At 38.9% G+C, this 19,903-nt stretch overlaps 1 protein-coding gene across 1 annotated transcript in view; it reads left to right on the forward strand.

Moving 5' to 3' along the window:
- LOC102230618 (opsin-5-like) overlaps window positions 1-16,002 on the forward strand; it is a 36,446-nt gene extending 20,444 nt beyond the window's left edge. Inside the window, exons 4-7 of the mRNA XM_023347248.1 lie at window positions 8,761-8,931; window positions 11,695-12,029; window positions 12,998-13,239; window positions 14,858-16,002. Coding sequence (XP_023203016.1) covers window positions 8,761-8,931; window positions 11,695-12,029; window positions 12,998-13,239; window positions 14,858-14,924 — 815 coding nt within the window. The 3' untranslated portion in view covers window positions 14,925-16,002. The remainder of the gene's footprint in view (window positions 1-8,760; window positions 8,932-11,694; window positions 12,030-12,997; window positions 13,240-14,857) is intronic.
- The last annotated feature ends 3,901 nt before the right edge of the window (window positions 16,003-19,903 follow it).

The raw sequence follows: 19,903 nt of genomic DNA on the forward strand, positions 1-19,903 counted from the left end.
TCTTTTTCACCCATTATGTGTGTTGCTTAATATAGAATGCAACTTAAAATTACAGAAGGACCTCAATACTAGCAAATGGGGAAACATTCACAATTGCAGATACAGATTGCTTTATTTGAACGGCTTGCAAAGACATGAAGAAAGAAAACACCATGCACAGCCTGACCAAATTGTATGCAATTTGTGTCTATTAAGCCAAAATGATTCAAAAATAACATAGAAAAACACAGACATTATTCATGTCTCTTTTTCAATATGAAGTAACGATGCTGCTTGTGCAAACCTGCTTCATGCGTCATCGCTGTCTGTGTCGCTTCAGTTGGAATTGAGCTCAAATTGAATTGCTTTATCTCAATCATTTCTTTATGCTCATGAATGAAACATTTCGTCCCCCAAGGCCAAACTTAAACATTTGCGTAATGGTGCAGCAGTGGACTGTGGATGTAATCAGTGAGAACAGCTGGTCTAATCTGCTGCTGCTTATAGGACAAAAATGGAGATGAATGGAGTCTGCAGCAGAAAGAATGACTGTTGCAGGGAGATAGATTGATGTCATTAGGCAGCTCGGCAACTGACAGCGGCCACCGGGGGCAGAAAGTGTTTCTGTTTGTCTTTTTCACCTCAGTTTTGTAAAGGCAGCTCAGCTGGAGGGAACTGCTGTCCTTTTTGCCCCAGACATGTTCACTGCAGCACTGAAATAAACGGATTACAATCTATTGAGTGACCACACAGGAGAAGTTTCCACCGACTCAGGAATTCCTTAACTGATAGAATTACACACAAATGTCTGAAGGGAGAAATAATACGGCAGGGTGATATTTTATGCAACAGAATTGATAGGTAAATTGAAATCAGTTCTCGCAGTCTGTCTTATAAATATTTTTGAGATTCTTGTGTCGTCGGGTAAAAAAGGCGTTTTGAACTCTGCAGATGAGAGCTGACACTCTGACGTGTCTGTTTGCTCTCATTTTGTGAAACAAAGGAATTTCAATACGGCTGAAAAACCACCTCATCCCAGAACCGAAACATTTGATCAAAAAACTTCTTTTTTTTTTAAAAATTGCAATGTTTCCATTTAGCAAATTGGTTTTCATAATTCCAGCCTGTGTAATTTTATGATTGGTAGAAATGCAACTAATGAGAGTTAGGTATTAAAAAAATAACTTGAAATGTTAGCTTTATGTAGTTCACCGTCATCAGTATGTTAATGTCTGAAAACACAGAGCTCTTCCTGGTTATCATAAAGATAATGCAGAATGCATAAACTACATTAACATTAAACATTGTTTTATTGCATGTTAACTCAAAATAAAGCAATGCTTAAAGCAAATCTAAGAAAATAATTGCACATTTTGTAGTTGACGTAGGCTTATGCTATGAATGTACAGGATTATCCGGATGACATGCAGGCTGGATCACTACCATTCTGAATACGCTCCATTATTGGAATTAAGTTTTGCTCTTTGGATACTGGAAGTATTATGTGGAAACGTTAGCTGCAATGGAAAAAGAAGAGAGAAACGGTTCTTACTGAAAATTCCGGTGGCTGTACGCTCACTAGAGCGACACTGATTGTGCAACAAGTTTTTATCAACAAGTAATTTTGTTAAAAATTTTAACCTGAGCAATTTTAACTGTAATTTCCAATAGTTACCTGTTTACTCCGTTCTGTGACAACAGGTTTTTTTAGTTGCTCTTCTAAGCTAGCAGCTAGTTTGAGTTTTTTAAAGGAAGTGTTGATTTCTTCCTTTAAAAAATACTTGGACAAGTGTGTGAATTGTAGTTAAAGTCAGTAAATTATTCCAGGTGGTGAAAAGTTTTCTATCCAAGCCCAGTCGATTGCATTGAATCTCTCCTCCTGAGTAAGCATGTGGCGACAGTGGACGGTGGATTTACTTAAGTCATTGCATTTGCAGCCATGCCTCACAGGTCAATGGTGGAAGGGTAAGCCTCCATTTTAACAGGAAAACATGGCAGGAAAAAGACCGTTAATGTCAGCAATAACTACAGATAATACATGAAGGTAGAGTAGGAGGAGAAAGCAGGAAACTGGACAATGATAATGAGTTTGTCCTCCAGTAGCCTAAGCCTATTAGCAGCTTACTTTAACTACAAACTTTACTAAAAAGGAATATTTTAAGCCTATTCTTAAAAGTAGACAGGGTGTCTGCTGGGAGCTAATAACTAAAGTATCTGCCTCCAATTCTACTTTTAGAAATTCTACTGGTAAACCTGGAGCCTGGGAGTAAAGAACTGAGTTGGGGAATTTATGGAAGAATAAGATCTCTACTATATGATGGGGCTTGAAAATTAATGGCTTTGTATGTAAGGAATTTTAAATAGTGTTCTGGATTTAACAGGGAGTGTTACGTCCACCAGGCTCGTTTGGTGGGGTAACATTAAAGGAGACCACACAAGGATTTTCTGATTAAATGAAAATTGAATTTATTAAATTATACTAAAGAAATAAAGCCTGAAAAGGGAATACCTGAAATGAGAAACCAAAATAAATCAATGCAAAACCCATAACCAACCAGAAATAGGCAAATGCAAACCTAACAAAACTCAACCATAAGATACAAACCAAACCAAATGAGGTTCTGAGGAGGGAGAAGGAAAAAGTCCTCTCATCTGCTGCCTGCATGGCAGCTTTTAAAGCAGCAGGGCACCAATCAGGGCAAAACATAACACCTGCAGAAGGCCTGTCTCCAGAACCCTGCAAGGAAAAAGGGCAGAGACCCACTGCAGCCGTAACAGGGAGCCAAACAAGAGAAGCTAAAACTGGAGAAATATGCTCTCTCCTTCCACAATGAGGGAACACAAAACTCTGAAAATCGACATTTTTATTCAGTAACAAATGTAGTTTGCAGTGTAAATGAATATTATACGTTAGCCAGCAGGCTCAAGTGAAAATACAGGTCTGAGTACAAAACAATAGGCCTCTTTTACTGTTGAGCAAGAATCGATTATTAATTTCCACCTGTTTGTAATCAATCAATCAATCAATCAATCAATCAATCAATCAAATTTTATTTGTATAGCACATTTCAGCAGCAAGGCATTTCAAAGTGCTTTACATCATAACAAACACAGAATCACAATGCAATATAGAATCAATCATTAAGTCAAGTTACATCAATAAATTTGTAATTGATTACATTTCAAATACAATTCTAAACAGGTGGGTTTTCAGTTGAGATTTAAAAGAAGTCAGTGTTTCAGCTGTTTTACAGTTTTCTGGAAGTTTGTTCCAAATTTGTGGTGCATAGATGCTGAAAGCTGCTTCTCCTCGTTTGGTTCTGGTTCTGGGGATGCAGAGCAGAACCAGAACCGGAAGACCTGAGAGGTCTGGAAGGTTGATACAATACAAGCATATCTTTAATGCATAAACTCCTTTCCATTTCCATTCTCAACGCAGCCCTGATCTTCATCCTCTGCAAGAAATAACTATGTATTTATACAAAGTGAAGACCATCACTAAATCACCCACCTTAGCTAAATTTTTACCTGCCCATAACCTTTCAGCAGATTGACACTCAAAAAAATGAGCAATCCCTTTAAGAGCTGTTCAGACAAAGCAGTGACAGCAGACTCCATAAGACGGCGGGTAAACCAATCCCTGCCCGGCTGGTAGAGCCAGAGGTTTGGCTGTAATCTAGTATTTGTACAGTAAATGTTGTTAAGCCTCTGTACATGAGCGGGCGTGTGCATGGGTGTGTCTGAGTGTGTGTTGTTAAAAGAAGATGACCTTTCAAAGCATAATTAATGCCCCTGTTTGAACTGTTATCCTTATGGGGGCCAGAGCAGCACGTCATTTCTAAAGCTCTTGTATGGGGCACACAAAGCCTGCAATGTCTTCAAAATATTTTATGGTGCAGTCTTGTATTTGTGTGTCTGAATACTGACCGCATCAGTTTTCAGTAATTCCAAGAAAACATTTGGCTCATCATGTCTGCAGTTTTGCCCTGTAGACAATTGGATTTTTTTTGTTGCTTTATTTTGCTTGAAGTTCAGTGGACCACATGGCTGCTGCTCAGTCCCACTCTTCAGGAACTTTTAGGGTGGGGAATCAACTCGGGCTTTGTGCTGATTTTATTAACTCTGGTTCCATGTAAATGGAGTGAGAAAAGAACACCAGTAATACCAGTAAACTTCCCAACAATAAAGTCGTTGGTAGTGTGACTCACCTGTGCTCTCCAGGATTACAGTTCGCAATAGATACAGATAAAACTGTTTTTTTGTGTGTTTTTTTGACCGTTTTAGCTTGCAGCATGAACATCTGGTTACGTGCAACTAATCAACTTCGCCATGCTACCGTAGCTTGCCAAGTCACATTAGTCGCTTGATTTTCCCATCATCTATTTTTACGTCATTCTTTCATAGAGCTTGAGGGCAACTCTCTTTTTTTGTGTGTGTACGGGGGGGTGGGCGTGTGTGTGTGTATGTCTTCCTTTCTTTTTTTACAACATACCTTTTGTGCTGTGCTTCTAGCTGCTTCCTAGAAGAACTGTGATTAGTTGCCACAGGAATTGTCACATGCATTTCCGCTTTTCAGTTCTGCGAATCGAAGTTCTGGGAAACAAGTAAATGGCTTTCTGTTAGTGTTCTAAAAGGCATGGAGAAGAAATTTTGTGCCTGTTCATGTTGTGCCTTTGACTTAGTCAAAAGCAACAATGGTGCTGAAAAACAACAGTTTGCCATTTGTTCATGCGTCCTGTTTCACTTACTCTAGGATGTTTTTTAGTTTCTGCTTCTGTTCTTACTTTTAGTTTAAGAAGAATAAACTTCACTGGTTGCGATTATTTTAACTCAACACTGAAGTGCTTGTTTAAGTGTTGAACATATCCATAAGTTTCTCAGTAAATGCAGTTCTGATGTCCCAGTGAGAACTTTTGGGCCCAATCAGGAAATCCTCAGAAGATTTACGATGGCGGAGTTAGACTTGTACAAAAGTCAACGACTTATTGTTGAGAGATTCTGTTTTCTGCAGAAGTTTTGGGGAAGCCAGTGAAACACTGGAAGAGTAAGGCTACTCTGACACAGCAGTCAAATGCTACTCAAATCGGCTTTTTTCTGTTTGTTTTCTCATATTCATCCTTTATGCGACTTTTACGCCAGTCTGATCGGCCCAATTCCGATCATTTCACCTCCCAAAAAATCTGACTTGAGCCACTTCTATATGTGGTACCAAATCAGATACATACAGTATTTGATAGTTTTCAAGGCATCTGCAGTCTGATGTTTACGTCACGGATGTGAGACATGGGTCATAATTCTGCACCAGAAGAAGTCCGACACAGAAAATCCAGACGTAGAAGATGGCTGAAAATTCTAATTTTGAACATATGAAAAGTCTGTCAGTGAAGCACATCACAATCCCACCACATCCAGACAGACTTCTCTCTACAGGAGTTGCAGTCAGCGCTCCACTAAAGGCCATCGCTTTCAGCTTCCTTCATGTTGTTATGATTTGTGATGACAAAGTCGGCTCTCGTTACTGAATAACTTTAAAACTGATCCATTGACGGCTCTGTCCATTATTACTGTCCTAAAAATTTGTATACCAGTTACACATAAGTCTGATTGACTGGATTATTAGTCGAATGAACGACCACACACAGAGAAAAAAAAATCTGATTTCAGCAAAAGGTGGGAACTGAACACGATGTGTGAATGAAAGACCAAAATGAAACTCTTACCACACAGACCATGTTGGAGGGAGAACTCACACTGGAATAACCCCTGACCCCAACCCACTGGACGTGAGGAAGGCTTGGTGGTTGTAATATCGAAGCTTTTGTTTTTAAGGATTTGCAGCTGGAAGGCAAATATAGTTGAAGGATGGATGGTTAGAAAAAAAAAAATCGGAAACATTTCTGATAAGAACCTGGAGCTGAAATGATGTTAAATTTTTTTAGACACCAAACATCTGAGGGAAACTCCGCTGGATTCAGACAGGAATGATATTGAAATCTCATTTTTATTATGTATCCCTACATTATCTATTATCTACATTAATGACCATAATTTATGGACTTTTTTGTTTTGATTGCGTAGTATGTTTACACTGCTGGTGTGAATTTCATTTCAAGAGCCTGAAAACTTTTTCTATATCTGATCTGACTTGCTGGCGTCTGTGCTTCTGTTCTGGTCATAATACGATCTGATGCTGGACAAGTAACGAGTTCTGATCTGAATAGGCTGCTCAGATCTTCATGGCTTCACTGATTCCTTTCCTGATGAAATTCTCTGCGGGGCAACGACTCCGAGCCAACAGAACGGGCCACGTATGCAAATTGGCTGAGAATCTCAGATTTGTAATGTCACAAAATAACATCATGCAGGTTCAGTACATCCAGCGCCTTACTGTTGTTGTTCACTATGAAGAGTGGTACATCGCTGTTGACTAAATTTACTGCAACAAAGAAATGTTTTGAATGTTTATGTAATTCCTACAGTGTTGCTTTTTGCCTAAAGAAAATCTTCTATCATTGTTGGTTTCTCCCTTGACATCCAGTTGTCCTTGAACAGGCGACATATAACTGTTGGTGATGAATTGGAGAAACAATTTATCAAATGCCTAGCATGAAGAGAGAAGTCCGGGCTGATTCTAACAGGAGCTGATTCACGATGAAAGCTGGGAAATATGCAGCTGAAGGATGTCCAGTAACACGGGAGAAACTCAATATGGATTTTTAAGATGGCAACCTCAAATGATTTTCTCCACTAGAGGTGAAAATTCAAAAGCTAAAGGGTTTTTATCGACCCAAGCTTAAAAATCCAGTCTAGGAACTATTAAATCAGAAATATTTTAAGTCCAGTGTTTCGTTTGGAAATACAAAATGGAGTTTGTAAATCCAGAGTAGATTGTGGAGCGAGAAAAATTAACAAAGTCCAAACCTTGTTAAAGAGAAAGAAGAAAACACAGCTTTATTTCACATCTGCACAGATGGAGAACTCAGAAGAGATCTAACTAGACAAAGGAATCACCTCTCTATATATACTGTATATTGTCCTTCTCCCACAGACAGAGTGTCATCACCAACATTCCCAAGGAGCTAATCAGATTAATACACACACAGAGAAAAATGCAACCTTCAGTTAAAAATGGGTTTCAGACAGAATATTCTGTGCCTAATAATAATCGCTCCGCCGTCGGTCTGGTCTTGTCACTCCGCAAGGTATGACAACTATTTACTTATCGCCTGTTGCTAAGCTTCTGACACACTGAGGCAAACTGTGAAGGCTAAAAAGAGAAACAATGACTCTGTAAGACTGAGTGAGACATAATAAACTGATTAAACATTGTAAGATTAATATTAAATAAACTTCTAATAAAAGTAAACACACTGAAAAATTATTTTATTCCACAAGATGTATGTAAAATGTTGTTGACCTTTTCCCTCTCTCCTCTTTTCAATGTTTTAACATTTCCAGGCTAATATTGTAAGTAGGTCATTGCTCTTAATGTTTTGCCTGGTGAAATAAAGGCTAAACTAACAAAACTATAACTTTCTTGGTTCTGAAGAATGTCCAGAATTAAACTTTAAAGTACACTTTATTGTCCTCTTCCCAACTTGCCTTGGTTGCTAAGTTCTAGACAAGTTTGACCAAACGGCATACTAAAGAAAACAACAACTTACTGAGTTAAAGTTGGCAAAACAAACAAAAATGGTTCAAATTATAGGATAGGGAACCAGGACAGGCAAACACAAACTCACACTTTTGTTTTTTTTTTTTTTAAAGTGGCCTGTTGTTCCATGTTTCTGGGCAGTGGATAGAAAGTTAGAGTGCCAGAAAAAAAAAAAAATCACACACACATGCATACATGAGAATCATGTGAAAAGGCTTCAAGTCCTTAATTCCACTGAGAGATTTTGCCAAATAAATCATTTTGGCTGTGTTGCACCACTCATCCAGAGAAATAACATTTTTGGTGTGGAAAACAAAACCAGCTTTCTCCCATATTTTCCAGAGATTTTACTGCATCTTTGGGATATAATAGTAAAACAACCTACTTAAAGCAAGTAGGATGCCTGCTACTAGTTTTAGTACAAACATTCTGATATATATATATACAGTACAGACCAAAAGTTTGGACACACCTTTCTAATTCAATGGGTTTTCTTTATTTTCATGACTATTTATAAGGCAAGAAATCCCACTTATTAACCTGACAGGGCAGGTTGACCTATGAAGTAAAAACCATTTCAGGTGACGACCTCTGGAAGCTCATCCAGAAAATGCAGAGTGTGTGCAAAGCAGTAATCACAGCAAAAGGTTGCTACTTTGAAGAAACTAGAATATAAGGGCTATTTTCAGTTGTTTTACACTTTTTTGTTTAGTGCATATTTCCACATGTGTTATTCGTAGTTTTGATGCCTTCAGTGTGAATCTACAATGTCAATAGTCATGAAAATAAAGGAAACTCATTGAATTAAAAGGTGTGTCCAAACTTTTGGTCTGTGCTGTATATGTGTGTGTGTTTATTTTTTTTATGTGTTAAGGTGCTTCATACTTTCAACTTTTTTACCCAATGATTAAAATACACAAATAAAGATGTATAAAACCGTTCACTGTAATTTTGTGACCCTCAGAATGCCCCTTCCCGTTATTACCACTAAATTAAAAGTCTAGTTTTTTCACTTCTTTTTTTTTCTGGACCCTTCCTCTTCCCGTCCCACCCGTCATTGTTCTCTTACTTTTATTTCACCTTTCTTTCCTTTTCTTCTACTTTCTTTTTTTACCCCCCTCCCCCAGTGACAGGAAAGCCGTTTTTTGTGGTGTCCAGTTTCTCCCACCGCTGGCTGTTCGGCTGGGAGGGCTGTCAGTTCTACGGCTGGGCAGGTTTCTTCTTTGGCTGCGGGAGCCTCATCACCATGACAGTGGTGAGCCTGGACCGCTACCTGAAGATCTGCCACCTCCGATACGGTGAGTCCGCTAACAGTAGCTAGCACTTTCTGGCAGCACAGGAAAAAAAAGCCATGGAAGGAGTAATTATCCGTCTGGTATTTTGCTTAGCAACAGATGACAAAGTCTTCATTTCCAGTCCTCGAGTGTCGATGTTTTCCTGGTTCAACTCACTGAATCAAACGGCACTAGGTTCTCCAGTCTTGCTAGTGAGCTGATCATTTAGCTCAGGTGTGTTGAAGCACCAAGGCAGGAAACCAGCCCTTGAGGACTGTAGCGCCCTCAAGTGGTCATTACAGTCAAATTAATCAGGATATATGGCAGGATATAAAATCAACGTCAATAGGAGACGTTGATTTTATAGCAGAAGTAGCATACACTGTCCGAACCTAATTAAAGTTTCACAGCGTGATCCCAGAACACATGCGGTTTTCAGCATATTACAAGTGACATGCACTCCAAAGACATGACAGGGCCTTGATGTCCTGCAAAATCCCCTTGAAGTTCTTGCATTTACTCAATGCAACATGTGTTTGTCAATGTGACAGCATACAAAGAAAGATAGGAAATCATGTGAAAGCAGATTCACCCTCCTGGATTTACACTACATGCGGCTCCGCTGCACTGCAAACCCTAGAAGTAATTTAAGAAGAATGTGTGTGAAATGAAAGATCTTATGATCAAGTCAGTGATAGGCCTGTCGCGATAAACGATAAATCAATTAATCGTAGGATAAATTAAAACTATCGACGTCATTTCAATTATCGGCATTATCTTCTCTTCCGGCCTTTTTCTCTTTCTGTTGATGACACCGAATGAAAAAAGGCTCAACTCCGGTGCTCTCCACTGACTCTCCCTTCCTCATTTCCTTACTGTAAAGCCCAGCGGACACTACACGATCTTAGAGCCGTCGCCGATTGTCGGCCCATTTTCAAAACCTGACAGATCACACATTAGCCGACAGAAATCCTAGGTATAACGGTTCGATCGGGTTCAGTCCTGCTGTGTGGTGTCCAACAATGGGCACAAAATAATGGCTGCAAGTCCAGTGAACTAATTTTAAAACCAGGCATTAATCAATGCTTTACTACAATCTACCTGCAATGCATGTGGCTGGTGTCAGAGTAAAGTCCTGACTGAATGAAAATCATTAGAACCTATTTACGTCACGTTAACGAAGAACAGCTGAAAAGTTACCGGGTTTATCAACTGCGGTAGCAATTTCGCTCCAACTCCTCCTCTTGTCATTTCTATTTTCTTTGCATGTTGAATAAACATTAATGTTGTTTCCACGCATCATGTCAGCTGTTTGGGATTCCCCTCCGTAATTTCCCCTCAGAAAGCGAGGAGGATAATCCTCGCTTTCTGATTGGCTACCTGTCACATTCAACAGGCTGTGTTAAAGATCCCAGTGGGGAAAACCCCTGATTTGGATCAGAGCGGCAACGACGATCTACCGTAACACACCACACAATCTTAGAAAGACCAACGTTCTAAGATTGTTGTAAGGGGAAAAATAGGAGCAAAAAACCTGTAGTGTGAATTATTGCATCAGGTAGTCGATGTGCCCATCTTCTCTATTTAAATCTAATTATTACTGAAGGGCAATATAATATACAGACTTCATAATCTGCACTCTTTTGGTTGAATGCAGTATTTATTTCCACTTTGGCTTTATGTTGTTTAGTTTTTATCAAGTACATTTTTTGTTAATGGAGACTGAGAATCCATTTTGTTTTTGGTTGTTTTGTTTATTTTGTTTATCAGCTCCAGTGTTAAATATTCTTTTGAAAATAAAGTGTATCTATCTTTGGCAGGAAATCACATGCATTATTACATCATTTCCATTAAATCAGTGTAAAAAGGTCTTCAAACAATATTATTGTTTATCGCAATAATTCTTTGAGACAATTAATCGCTCAGCAAAATTTGCTATTGTGACAGGCCTAGTCAGTGATAAAAAAAAAGTTGACTGGTGTCTTAGAAAAATACTGCAGTTCTCAACTTACAAAGTTTATATTTTACCACCAATACTCTCCTCACTTTGTCTGCAAGGACCTACAGGATAATTCAACTTAACAGGTTTCAAAATTAAATCCACGTATTTTGTGTGTATGCACAAATGATATTTGCTGAATACACCCATATTTTCTTTAATATAGCCAGTATTGCAAACAAATTAGTATGTCTTGGTGAATTATTTTGGTGTTTGTGCATTTTCCTGCCAGAGCGCCGTGATCTTTGAAGATTTTGGCGCCCGGCAAAAATAGGACCGGTTCTAATTTTGACGGATGTTGATGCGGCGGTGTGGAGGTAGTGTAAACATCCTCATTGACTGAAATGGGTGGAGTATTTACTGTGGAGACCACATCTTGGCGAAGTGGAGATGCAAACAGTGTATTGGGGGTTAGTCTGGGATTAATGACAGAAAATGACTTTAGTGTCCAACAAGTGGCTGGTCTTTACTAGCAGATGTCAGGGGAGTGGAGAGATATAAATGGGCGAGTCTGCATCCTGTTAAGGTTTATCTCTTTGTTTTAAAGTTTCTGAGTTTAAAGCGAATGCAGGTCTAAATATATATTTTGCCAAATGGTGACTGAATTAAAGTGAAACTTGAACTGTGCTGCTCACTCCAACAGTGTCAAAGCTTGTCTCTGTTTTAGAATTAAAAGAAATATGTTTGTAATTTTTATGACACTTACAGACGGGTTTGGAGGGAATTGTAGGTTTGTTTGTGTTAAACTTTTTTTCTAACGTAGATTATATGTTTCTTATTTATCTTAGGCACGTGGTTAAAACGCCACCACACCTTCATCTGCTTGGCCTTTGTCTGGGTGTATGTGGCCTTCTGGGCCACCATGCCGCTGGTTGGCTGGGGCCACTACGCCCCGGAGCCGTTTGGGACCTCGTGCACCCTGGACTGGTGGCTCGCTCAAGCCTCTGTGTCGGGCCAAAGCTTCGTGTTGGCCATACTCTTCTTCTGCTTCATCCTCCCAGCAGGCATCATCGTCTTCTCCTACATCATGATCATTTTTAAAGTGAAGTCGTCGTCGAAGGAAATCTCACACTACGATGCCCGCATACGAAACAACCACAACCTGGAGATGAAACTCACAAAGGTCAGTTAGGTCTGAGGTTATTATAGTTAACTAAAAAAAAACAAAATACACATTGAAGTTACAAAAAACGTTTTTGTTAACTGAAATGAATAAAAACGATCAATCGGGGGAAAAGTATTGCTACCTGGAATAACATTGTTCATTTATAAAACTAACTAAAACACTGAAATGATAAATGTAATATCACTCGATTTTTGTGTTTATAGAATAGAATATACTTTATTGATTCCCAAGGGGAAACTGCTTATTTGTTGAAAGCTACTCCACCTTCGGTAAGAAATAAAAAGTTTGTAAAACATATATATACCTAAGAGTGACAAGTCTTAGTTATATATATATATATATATATATATATATATATATATATATATATATATATATATATATATATATATATATATATATATATATATATATATAATAAATGTATTATTAGCCTTTTGAACTGATGTTAAATTGATTTTTTCCCCCACATAAGCAGTTTTTGCCAGCTGTTGGTAAATCACAGCAGTCTGGTAGCTCGTATGCTAAGGCACAAAATGGCGACAGCAGAAGTTGGGAGAAAACATCAGGATCAGCTGCTGTTCAACAATAATTAAATACATTTTTTGAAAAAGGAATCTTTTGTTGAATACTAATTACACAATCAATGTATATATCGGCACAATACTTTGACCATTTTGAATTCTGTACCTGCAGATTTTGCAAAGGTAAACTAATAGAAATGACCAAAAGCATTTTAAAACTGAGTGAATTAGACAAACAAAAAGTCATATCGAAATAAAACTAAATAATGAGAAACCCTAAACTATTCCAACCCTGGTTACATCAAAAGGAAACGTGTGAATATTACCAAGAAAACTGGGATTTACAAGAACAAAGCAGGATGAAAAAACTTTCAGAATTGCTCTTGCTAAAAAACAAACAAACTTAAAAACCTCGGAATGTTGTTTTCTTCTCTCTCCTAGGTGGCGATGTTGATCTGCGCGGGCTTCTTGATCGCCTGGATTCCGTACGCCGTGGTCTCTGTGGTGTCGGCGTTCGGTGAGCCGGACTCCATCCCCATCCCTGTGTCCGTCGTTCCCACGTTGCTCGCCAAGTCGTCAGCGATGTACAATCCAATCATCTACCAGCTGGTGGACCTGAAAAACTCCTGCGCCAACTGCTGCATCAAGGTCGCGAAGAAACAGAATCATTTTAGGAAGTCGAGGTAAAACAAGTTTCTTACTGTGTGGTGCTGATCTGGATCTGTTGGTTTTCACTTCCTTGATACCGTAGAGCCTCTTAAAAAGCATTTAGGGTTGTATTATTATTTTCTTCCTTACTTTGAAACAGTTTTTTTCTTATACAAGATGGGTTTTATTCCCATTATCGTAATAAATAGACAGTCAGCTCTGCTATCTGCACTAATTTTTCTTCTAAGAGAACGATTTTCAAGTTTTATCTTTCAGTGTTCCTTTCACAATTTCAAAGGTTGCAAGTCGTTCCTAAAACTCCCAGGAATTCCTTCACTAAGAAAACCTTAACAATTTTTGTCAGCTTAAAAAAATAACCAAGATGATGCTGAAAATATTGATAATGTAGAAGGGAATAGGAAAATGCAGATCTTCACGTCTGTCTGCAGACTGTTGGCAGAATGTCCATCGGAAACTGGTGACCTTGACCTCACGCTGGACGCCTTCACTTCCTATTGCACAACAGCGTCAACTCTCAGTGTTCCTCCACTTTTTCACACGACTAAAATTAGAGCTGATTGGATTTCATCTCTTCCCAATATTTAATGCTGTACTTTGAGATTTTCATCCTGGTGATCGTCTTTCTACCAGTTTCTTCTTGGTAGTATTTTATTTTATTAAGTTAATAATGCTTTTAAAAATATTGTAAAAGTAAAACTACCAAAAAGTATGATTGTGTTCATTTGGTAGAAATGAATACAATCCCCTCATGTATGTGACAGTAAAGTCTTTATGCAGGCACTATCCTGCAATATCAAGCAGATGCAGCTTTAATTGCCTGTTTACATTGATTTAATTTCCAAACTGTATATTAGTCTAAGCTGGTTGTTAGTTTTGCCCTGAATACACATTGCAAAGTTCCCATGGAATCCTCATAAAATATATATATTTTTATATACAGCTCTGTAAAAAATGAAGAGCCCGCTGCACTGAAACCTCCTGGTTCTTCCACCAAATATTGATTTCTGAACTCTTCCTGAGTTCAAACATTTGTTGTTTCTAAATGAATGTCAACTTGTTTTCTTTTCATTATTTGAGGTCTGAAAGCACAGCAGCTTTACTAAATACAGACTTTTTGTTTGGAATTTCAGAGACATGTTGTCAGTAATTCATAGAATAACATATCAATGTTCATTTTACTAAAACAAATATCTAGACAAAGTAAAATCAGTGAAACTGCTCATTTTAAGTGGTCTCTTCATTTTTTCCAGAGCTGTAAATATGAACTTTATTAGAAATGGCTTTGAGTTTATTTCCAATGTAACTGATGGAGAGATGAGGAAAGAGAATAGAAATAGAAGAAGGTGGAGGAAAGATTTAAAGAGAAAGAAGCATAGAGAGAAGACAAGGCAACATGGCAGAAGTCTGCTCCTAAACCTGAAGAAAGAGAGAAAGAGAAACCATAGCAACACACAACATATGCATGCATAATAATAACAACAAATAAAACATCAATAAAAAATACACTGTACAAGGTAACACAAGATGTATTTAGTGGCAACCACAGCCCAACTGAGAAAGTGTCTGACAAACACCTGCATCTAAACAATAATAATATTTTTGCTTGTTCCATTTTTCACCACGTTCCTTCAGGTTCTACACAATCTCCGGCTCAATAAAGGACAGCGGACCATCCAAAGACGCTCACATCGAGATGTAAAGCAAACTGTTGAGACTGCTGACCTTTCGTCTCTTCTACCGCGGACATTTCGCCTTTGCCATGCCCTCTGTGTGCCCAGCAGCTAACCAATCACACTCTGCCTGCCTGCCATGAGCTAATCACCTGCTCACCTTCGTTGCCGATTCCTGCGTGCTGCAGCTCCCTGCGTGCTGCAGGTCCCTGCGTGCTGCAGCTCCCTGCGTGCTGCAGCTCCCTGCGTGCTGCAGCTCCCTGCGTGCTGCAGCTCCCTGCGTGCTGCAGCTCCCTGCGTGCTGCAGCTCCCTGCCTACACATGATTCTATCTCTGTTGTGTACACTGGTTTTTAAGTACAGATAAAATGTTGTGTTGATTTTTCCATCTCCATTATTCAAGAGTTCTCAAAATAAAAAAGTAAACTAATTGACTCAGGTTGGGGAACCGGTGAGGTTTCCAAGTCAAGACGGATCTTAAGCTATAATGTTTTTGTGTAAAATATGGTTACAATTCTCTAAATTTGGTTTGTTTGACATTTTTAGCTGAATTAGAAATTATAACTTAAATAACAACGCAAAAAAAAACAGATTCATGTTGATGGTTTCTGCTGTTTGTACAGATTGTTGGTGTTTGTACTTTTACACTTGTGTTGTATATGAAAAACAATTTGTAAGTATCTGGATAAAACACTGGATCAGATTATCTCACCTGGTTAACAGCAGAGAGAGAGAGAGAGACGACTTTTAACTCTGTTGACTGAAAAGTCAAACCAGGAAAAGTTGAGCAATCATTATTTAGCAACATCAATCAAAAGTCAATAGTGTGAGGTATACAGTAGGTTTCCAAGGAAACACACACAGGATGAGTGCACTTTACTTTCCAAGCCATTCAGAATGCACTGACGCCAGATGTTGTAACAGTTTTACATCTGGTTGATTGTTGCAAAATTGGGTTCAATTAATTAAAAAACAAAACAAAACATTAATTTCTACAAGTACCTACATTTCTAGAAATAGAGTTACAGTTAATTCAGGGATGACTAAAATATATTTATTTTTGCAATATCTTCTCTCTTTGTTTTGGTTACCACTGAAAATAAAAGTTGTTCCTTTCATTTCTTTAGCAATGTGTTCATTTCTGTGTTGGCACAAACAGTAAGTTATGCGTTTGGGTTGGTCTTTGTTGTAACTTTGCCTTTTTGGTAATGAATCTTAAACTGTTGGAAAACCTGTTTTTCCTCTGAAATAGTTTCACCTTCGTAATGTAAGAACATTTGTGCTTTGAGCACCAATGTTGGTTTTGTTTGGATTTTTGCCAAAACCGAACAGTTTGTTCTGCTACTGACTCTTTATATCTGTTATCAGACTGGATGGTGAACGATGCACTTCCTGAAACTCTTTTCCGCTCACCGGTTTGATCACACACTGCTGTGGGATGGCGTCCTTTCCTCATGTGGCATTTATTGGTTCAACTTGAATAAAATTTAGTAACAAACGCCACTCTGTGAGGACAACGGCTGCCATCTTGGTTGACATATTGGGCTAGAGCTGGTTAAAGGATCTCCATTTCTGATGATGTCAAACATCTTCTGGTGGAGGCAACGTGACGCAAAGTGACCAACGTTGACAGTTTTGCTGATGAACCCACTGATGGTTTTTACTAAAAAATGTGTCACCATTTAAGTGGGGCTCGAACTAGCAACCCACCATGTACAGAATGAACTCCTGCCTCAGCCACTGTTGCTGCTGCATCCAAAACATTTCCAGCTTAACTTGTGACCACTTTGTGGAGGCTCCTTTCAGAGCTGCTGGTTAAGGTTGAGTCCAAAATTCAGGCAGATTTGGAGGCAGAGATGTAGCTTCAGAGAACACAACTAAGAAAATTAACTCTGGAGTTAAACAGAACAGACAGGACTTCAACAGACAGAGGACCATGAAGCAAACGTGACACTCGATAACAAACAACGTAAGCTAAAAGGGTAAACAGGAGAAGCCGGCAGAGAGAAACAAGGCGAGGAGCTCGATTACTAAGATTGGAGACCAGGCAGGCAGACTGAGGGAAGGAGTAAAATGACAGGAAGCTGAGGAGAACGTAAACGAAAGCTAAGGTGAAACAGTGAGCTACAGGAAGGCTAGCATATAATGGAATAAGCTAATACACGACACCTAGACTGAGCATCAACCTCAGTGATGAGCCAGCATCAAACACAACAGGTGTTTAAAAAACCAGTCAACTTTAGAAGCACTTTAGACACATCCTGACTTAGATTTTTCCTTTCATTTTCTATTTGTTCTAGTCCACTATAGAGGAAAGGGGGGGCGATGGGGGCTTGAGCCCCTTTTATCCTTGATGCCCCTAGTGCCCTTTTTAAGTGTTTTTTTTTTTCAAAAATATTTTTTAATCTGTATGTCAGAAGGCCTGTTTGTGCCGCTCAGCAATAATATTTAGCTAAATATAATAATTCAGTAAAAATAAACTAGTCTGGCTGCCCTCAGTCTAATAATGACTCTGAGAGCCTCCATGTTGTTCAGACTCCAGGTCCATGGTGAGGAGGAGGAGGATCTGTGTCCTCTATCAAATTATGGGCAAGAATATTTTTTATACACTGGTTTGTGAATAAAAATGTAGGTCTGATGTTAGAAAAACTGTTTCTATTTATATTTTCATAATCGTCCTCGCAATAGCGGGACAAAACCCGCCTCACCACTAAACTCAGAAATGTTTCAGAGAAACTTCTGACTTTAACTTCATCATTCTGCTAAAGGCCCTACAGGCAGTCTGAGTCGGTCCACTGACAGATAGAAAGAATATCTGTCTTTATATCAGGCATCCTGATATAAGACACGGTACCGACTGTCACCGCGAGTCGCAACGCAGCTCAAAGCCCTGGTACCACCCGGTACCACCTGGTACCACCCGGTACCACCTGGTACCAGCTGCTCTCTGTTTGCTCTGCTTCTCCTTAATGTTTCTACCAGGCGGTTTAAAGCCGCTGCTGACAGGATCTGGGCTGGAGGTTCTGGGCTGTAAATAGAAGTTACTGCACAACCTGAAGTGTTAAAGGAAGATTCGGCCCAATTAGAGTTCACAAAATAAACATCAGAGAAAATATTGTAGCAATAATTAGAACCGCAGCAAAAAGCCAAACATGCCACAATGAAATGAATCAAAATGTCCCCAAAGCATCGGCGGACTGACAGGGGCCACCGGGGGATTCCAGGTAGATTCCAGGCAGATTCCAGGTAGATTCCAGGTAGATTCCAGAGATGCGCTTGGCAGCGGCTGTTCCTCCAGGGCCGGCCCAAGGTAATATGGGGCCTTAGACAGAACCCCATCCCTCCGGAACCCGTCCTACTAAGAACCTCAGCATCACTAACATGTTTAAATATTGATAAGGTGAGTCTGTAAGAGGGAGACCAGGTTTATTGACAGAGTTTAAAATCAATCACTGATTATTGGTTATTTGCTGTGATGTATTTGTAAACAAACCCAATTCAAACACAAAGATTACACCATATTGTAGCCATGGTAACACAACAATCAAACTATCAAGATGATCCTTTAAACTTTTACAAAGTAAACTTCCTAATTAGACAATTAGTAGACAATTAATATCAATTTCTACATCAGCCACAATGAGTATTAATGTTGTATAATCTGCTCTGTCCTGTTTTATGTTTCTGCATAAGCTCATAGAGGTTGTTTAAATTGAAATATTTCCATCCTGTTCACAGCACTTTTACAAAATATGCATAAATTGCAACTTATCTTGCCAACACTTACACATAAGGGCAGGTCTACTGCGTAGCAATCCAGCCTGAACAAAATCCACTTTGGAGCCACTCACACATACTGACTATGTAGTTCTAGTTCTGTTTAATCTACTGTATGTTAATACAGCTTCTTTTTTTTTCTTTTTTCATAATAAGCTTCCGTTGATATAAAGAGAGAGACTGAAGTTGATCATTTTTGACATTCAGATGTTGCTCAACTGGATCTCAACTCTTTAATTAAAGCTTAAATTTCCGTCTCGTTTCTAACAGAACACTAATTCTCTGAGCCATTTCGGATCCAGCAGCTGTTGAGTCTTTCCAAATCGAGAACAAACACCGCTTTAAGAGGAGCGAAGTTTTGCACAATCGCAGCAGAAGGATGTACTGTAGTTTTGTACCGTAACATAATTTCTTTCAGTGTTGTATAAAGTACTGAAATCTCAGAGTCAAGTAAAAGTACAAGTACCTCTCCAAAATACGACTTTGGTAAAAGTCGAAGTCACTGACTGAAATGTTACTTGAGTTAAAGTCTTAAAGTATCTGAAACTTCTTGTACTTAAGTATGGAAATTACTGTAAAAATGGATGTACTCAAGTAATGTAATGAAAAGTACAAGTAAAAAGTAAAACAAGGCAAGTTTGAATGACATTTCTTATATTTTGGTAAACTTGTCAAATAAACATAAAATAATGTACCCAACCAAGTGCAGGCAAAATGAAACCTGCTAATAAATTGTTCCAGTTTTAAAGAGTAGCACATGTTAATGGTTTGTGGTTTTGAACTTGCATGCCTTTCCTATATTCGTTAAATTTAGTCTAAATTGCTATCGCTATGGCTTCTGTCCCCCATTGAACTAGGGTGACCAGACGTCCTCTTTTTCCCGGACATGTCCTACTTTTCAGACCTAAAAAGATGTCCGGGGGGAATTTAAAAATTGTCCGGGATTTTGGTCAATTGCCTCAAAACACATTACATAGCTTACAGTGCATTGTAGGGCACTGCGCTGCGTGTCACGTAATCCCTGAGCCGCGTCAGTGCGGGCAGCACTCTTCTCTGTTCGTCCCTCCCACCCGTCCGGTGTAAGGTGTTCTGATTTCTGATTTCCCCAACAATGGGAGAAGCGAAACAGGTGTATCCTATTGGAGGTGATGAACAAGCCCAGGCAAGTAGGCTACGACTTTGTTCGGTAGCCTGCTTGCTACTTGCTAATCAGTAGGTGGGGTCAAAACACT

The sequence above is a fragment of the Xiphophorus maculatus genome, chromosome 15, assembly GCF_002775205.1.
Source record: "Xiphophorus maculatus strain JP 163 A chromosome 15, X_maculatus-5.0-male, whole genome shotgun sequence".
Taxonomy (NCBI): Eukaryota; Metazoa; Chordata; class Actinopteri; order Cyprinodontiformes; family Poeciliidae; genus Xiphophorus; species Xiphophorus maculatus.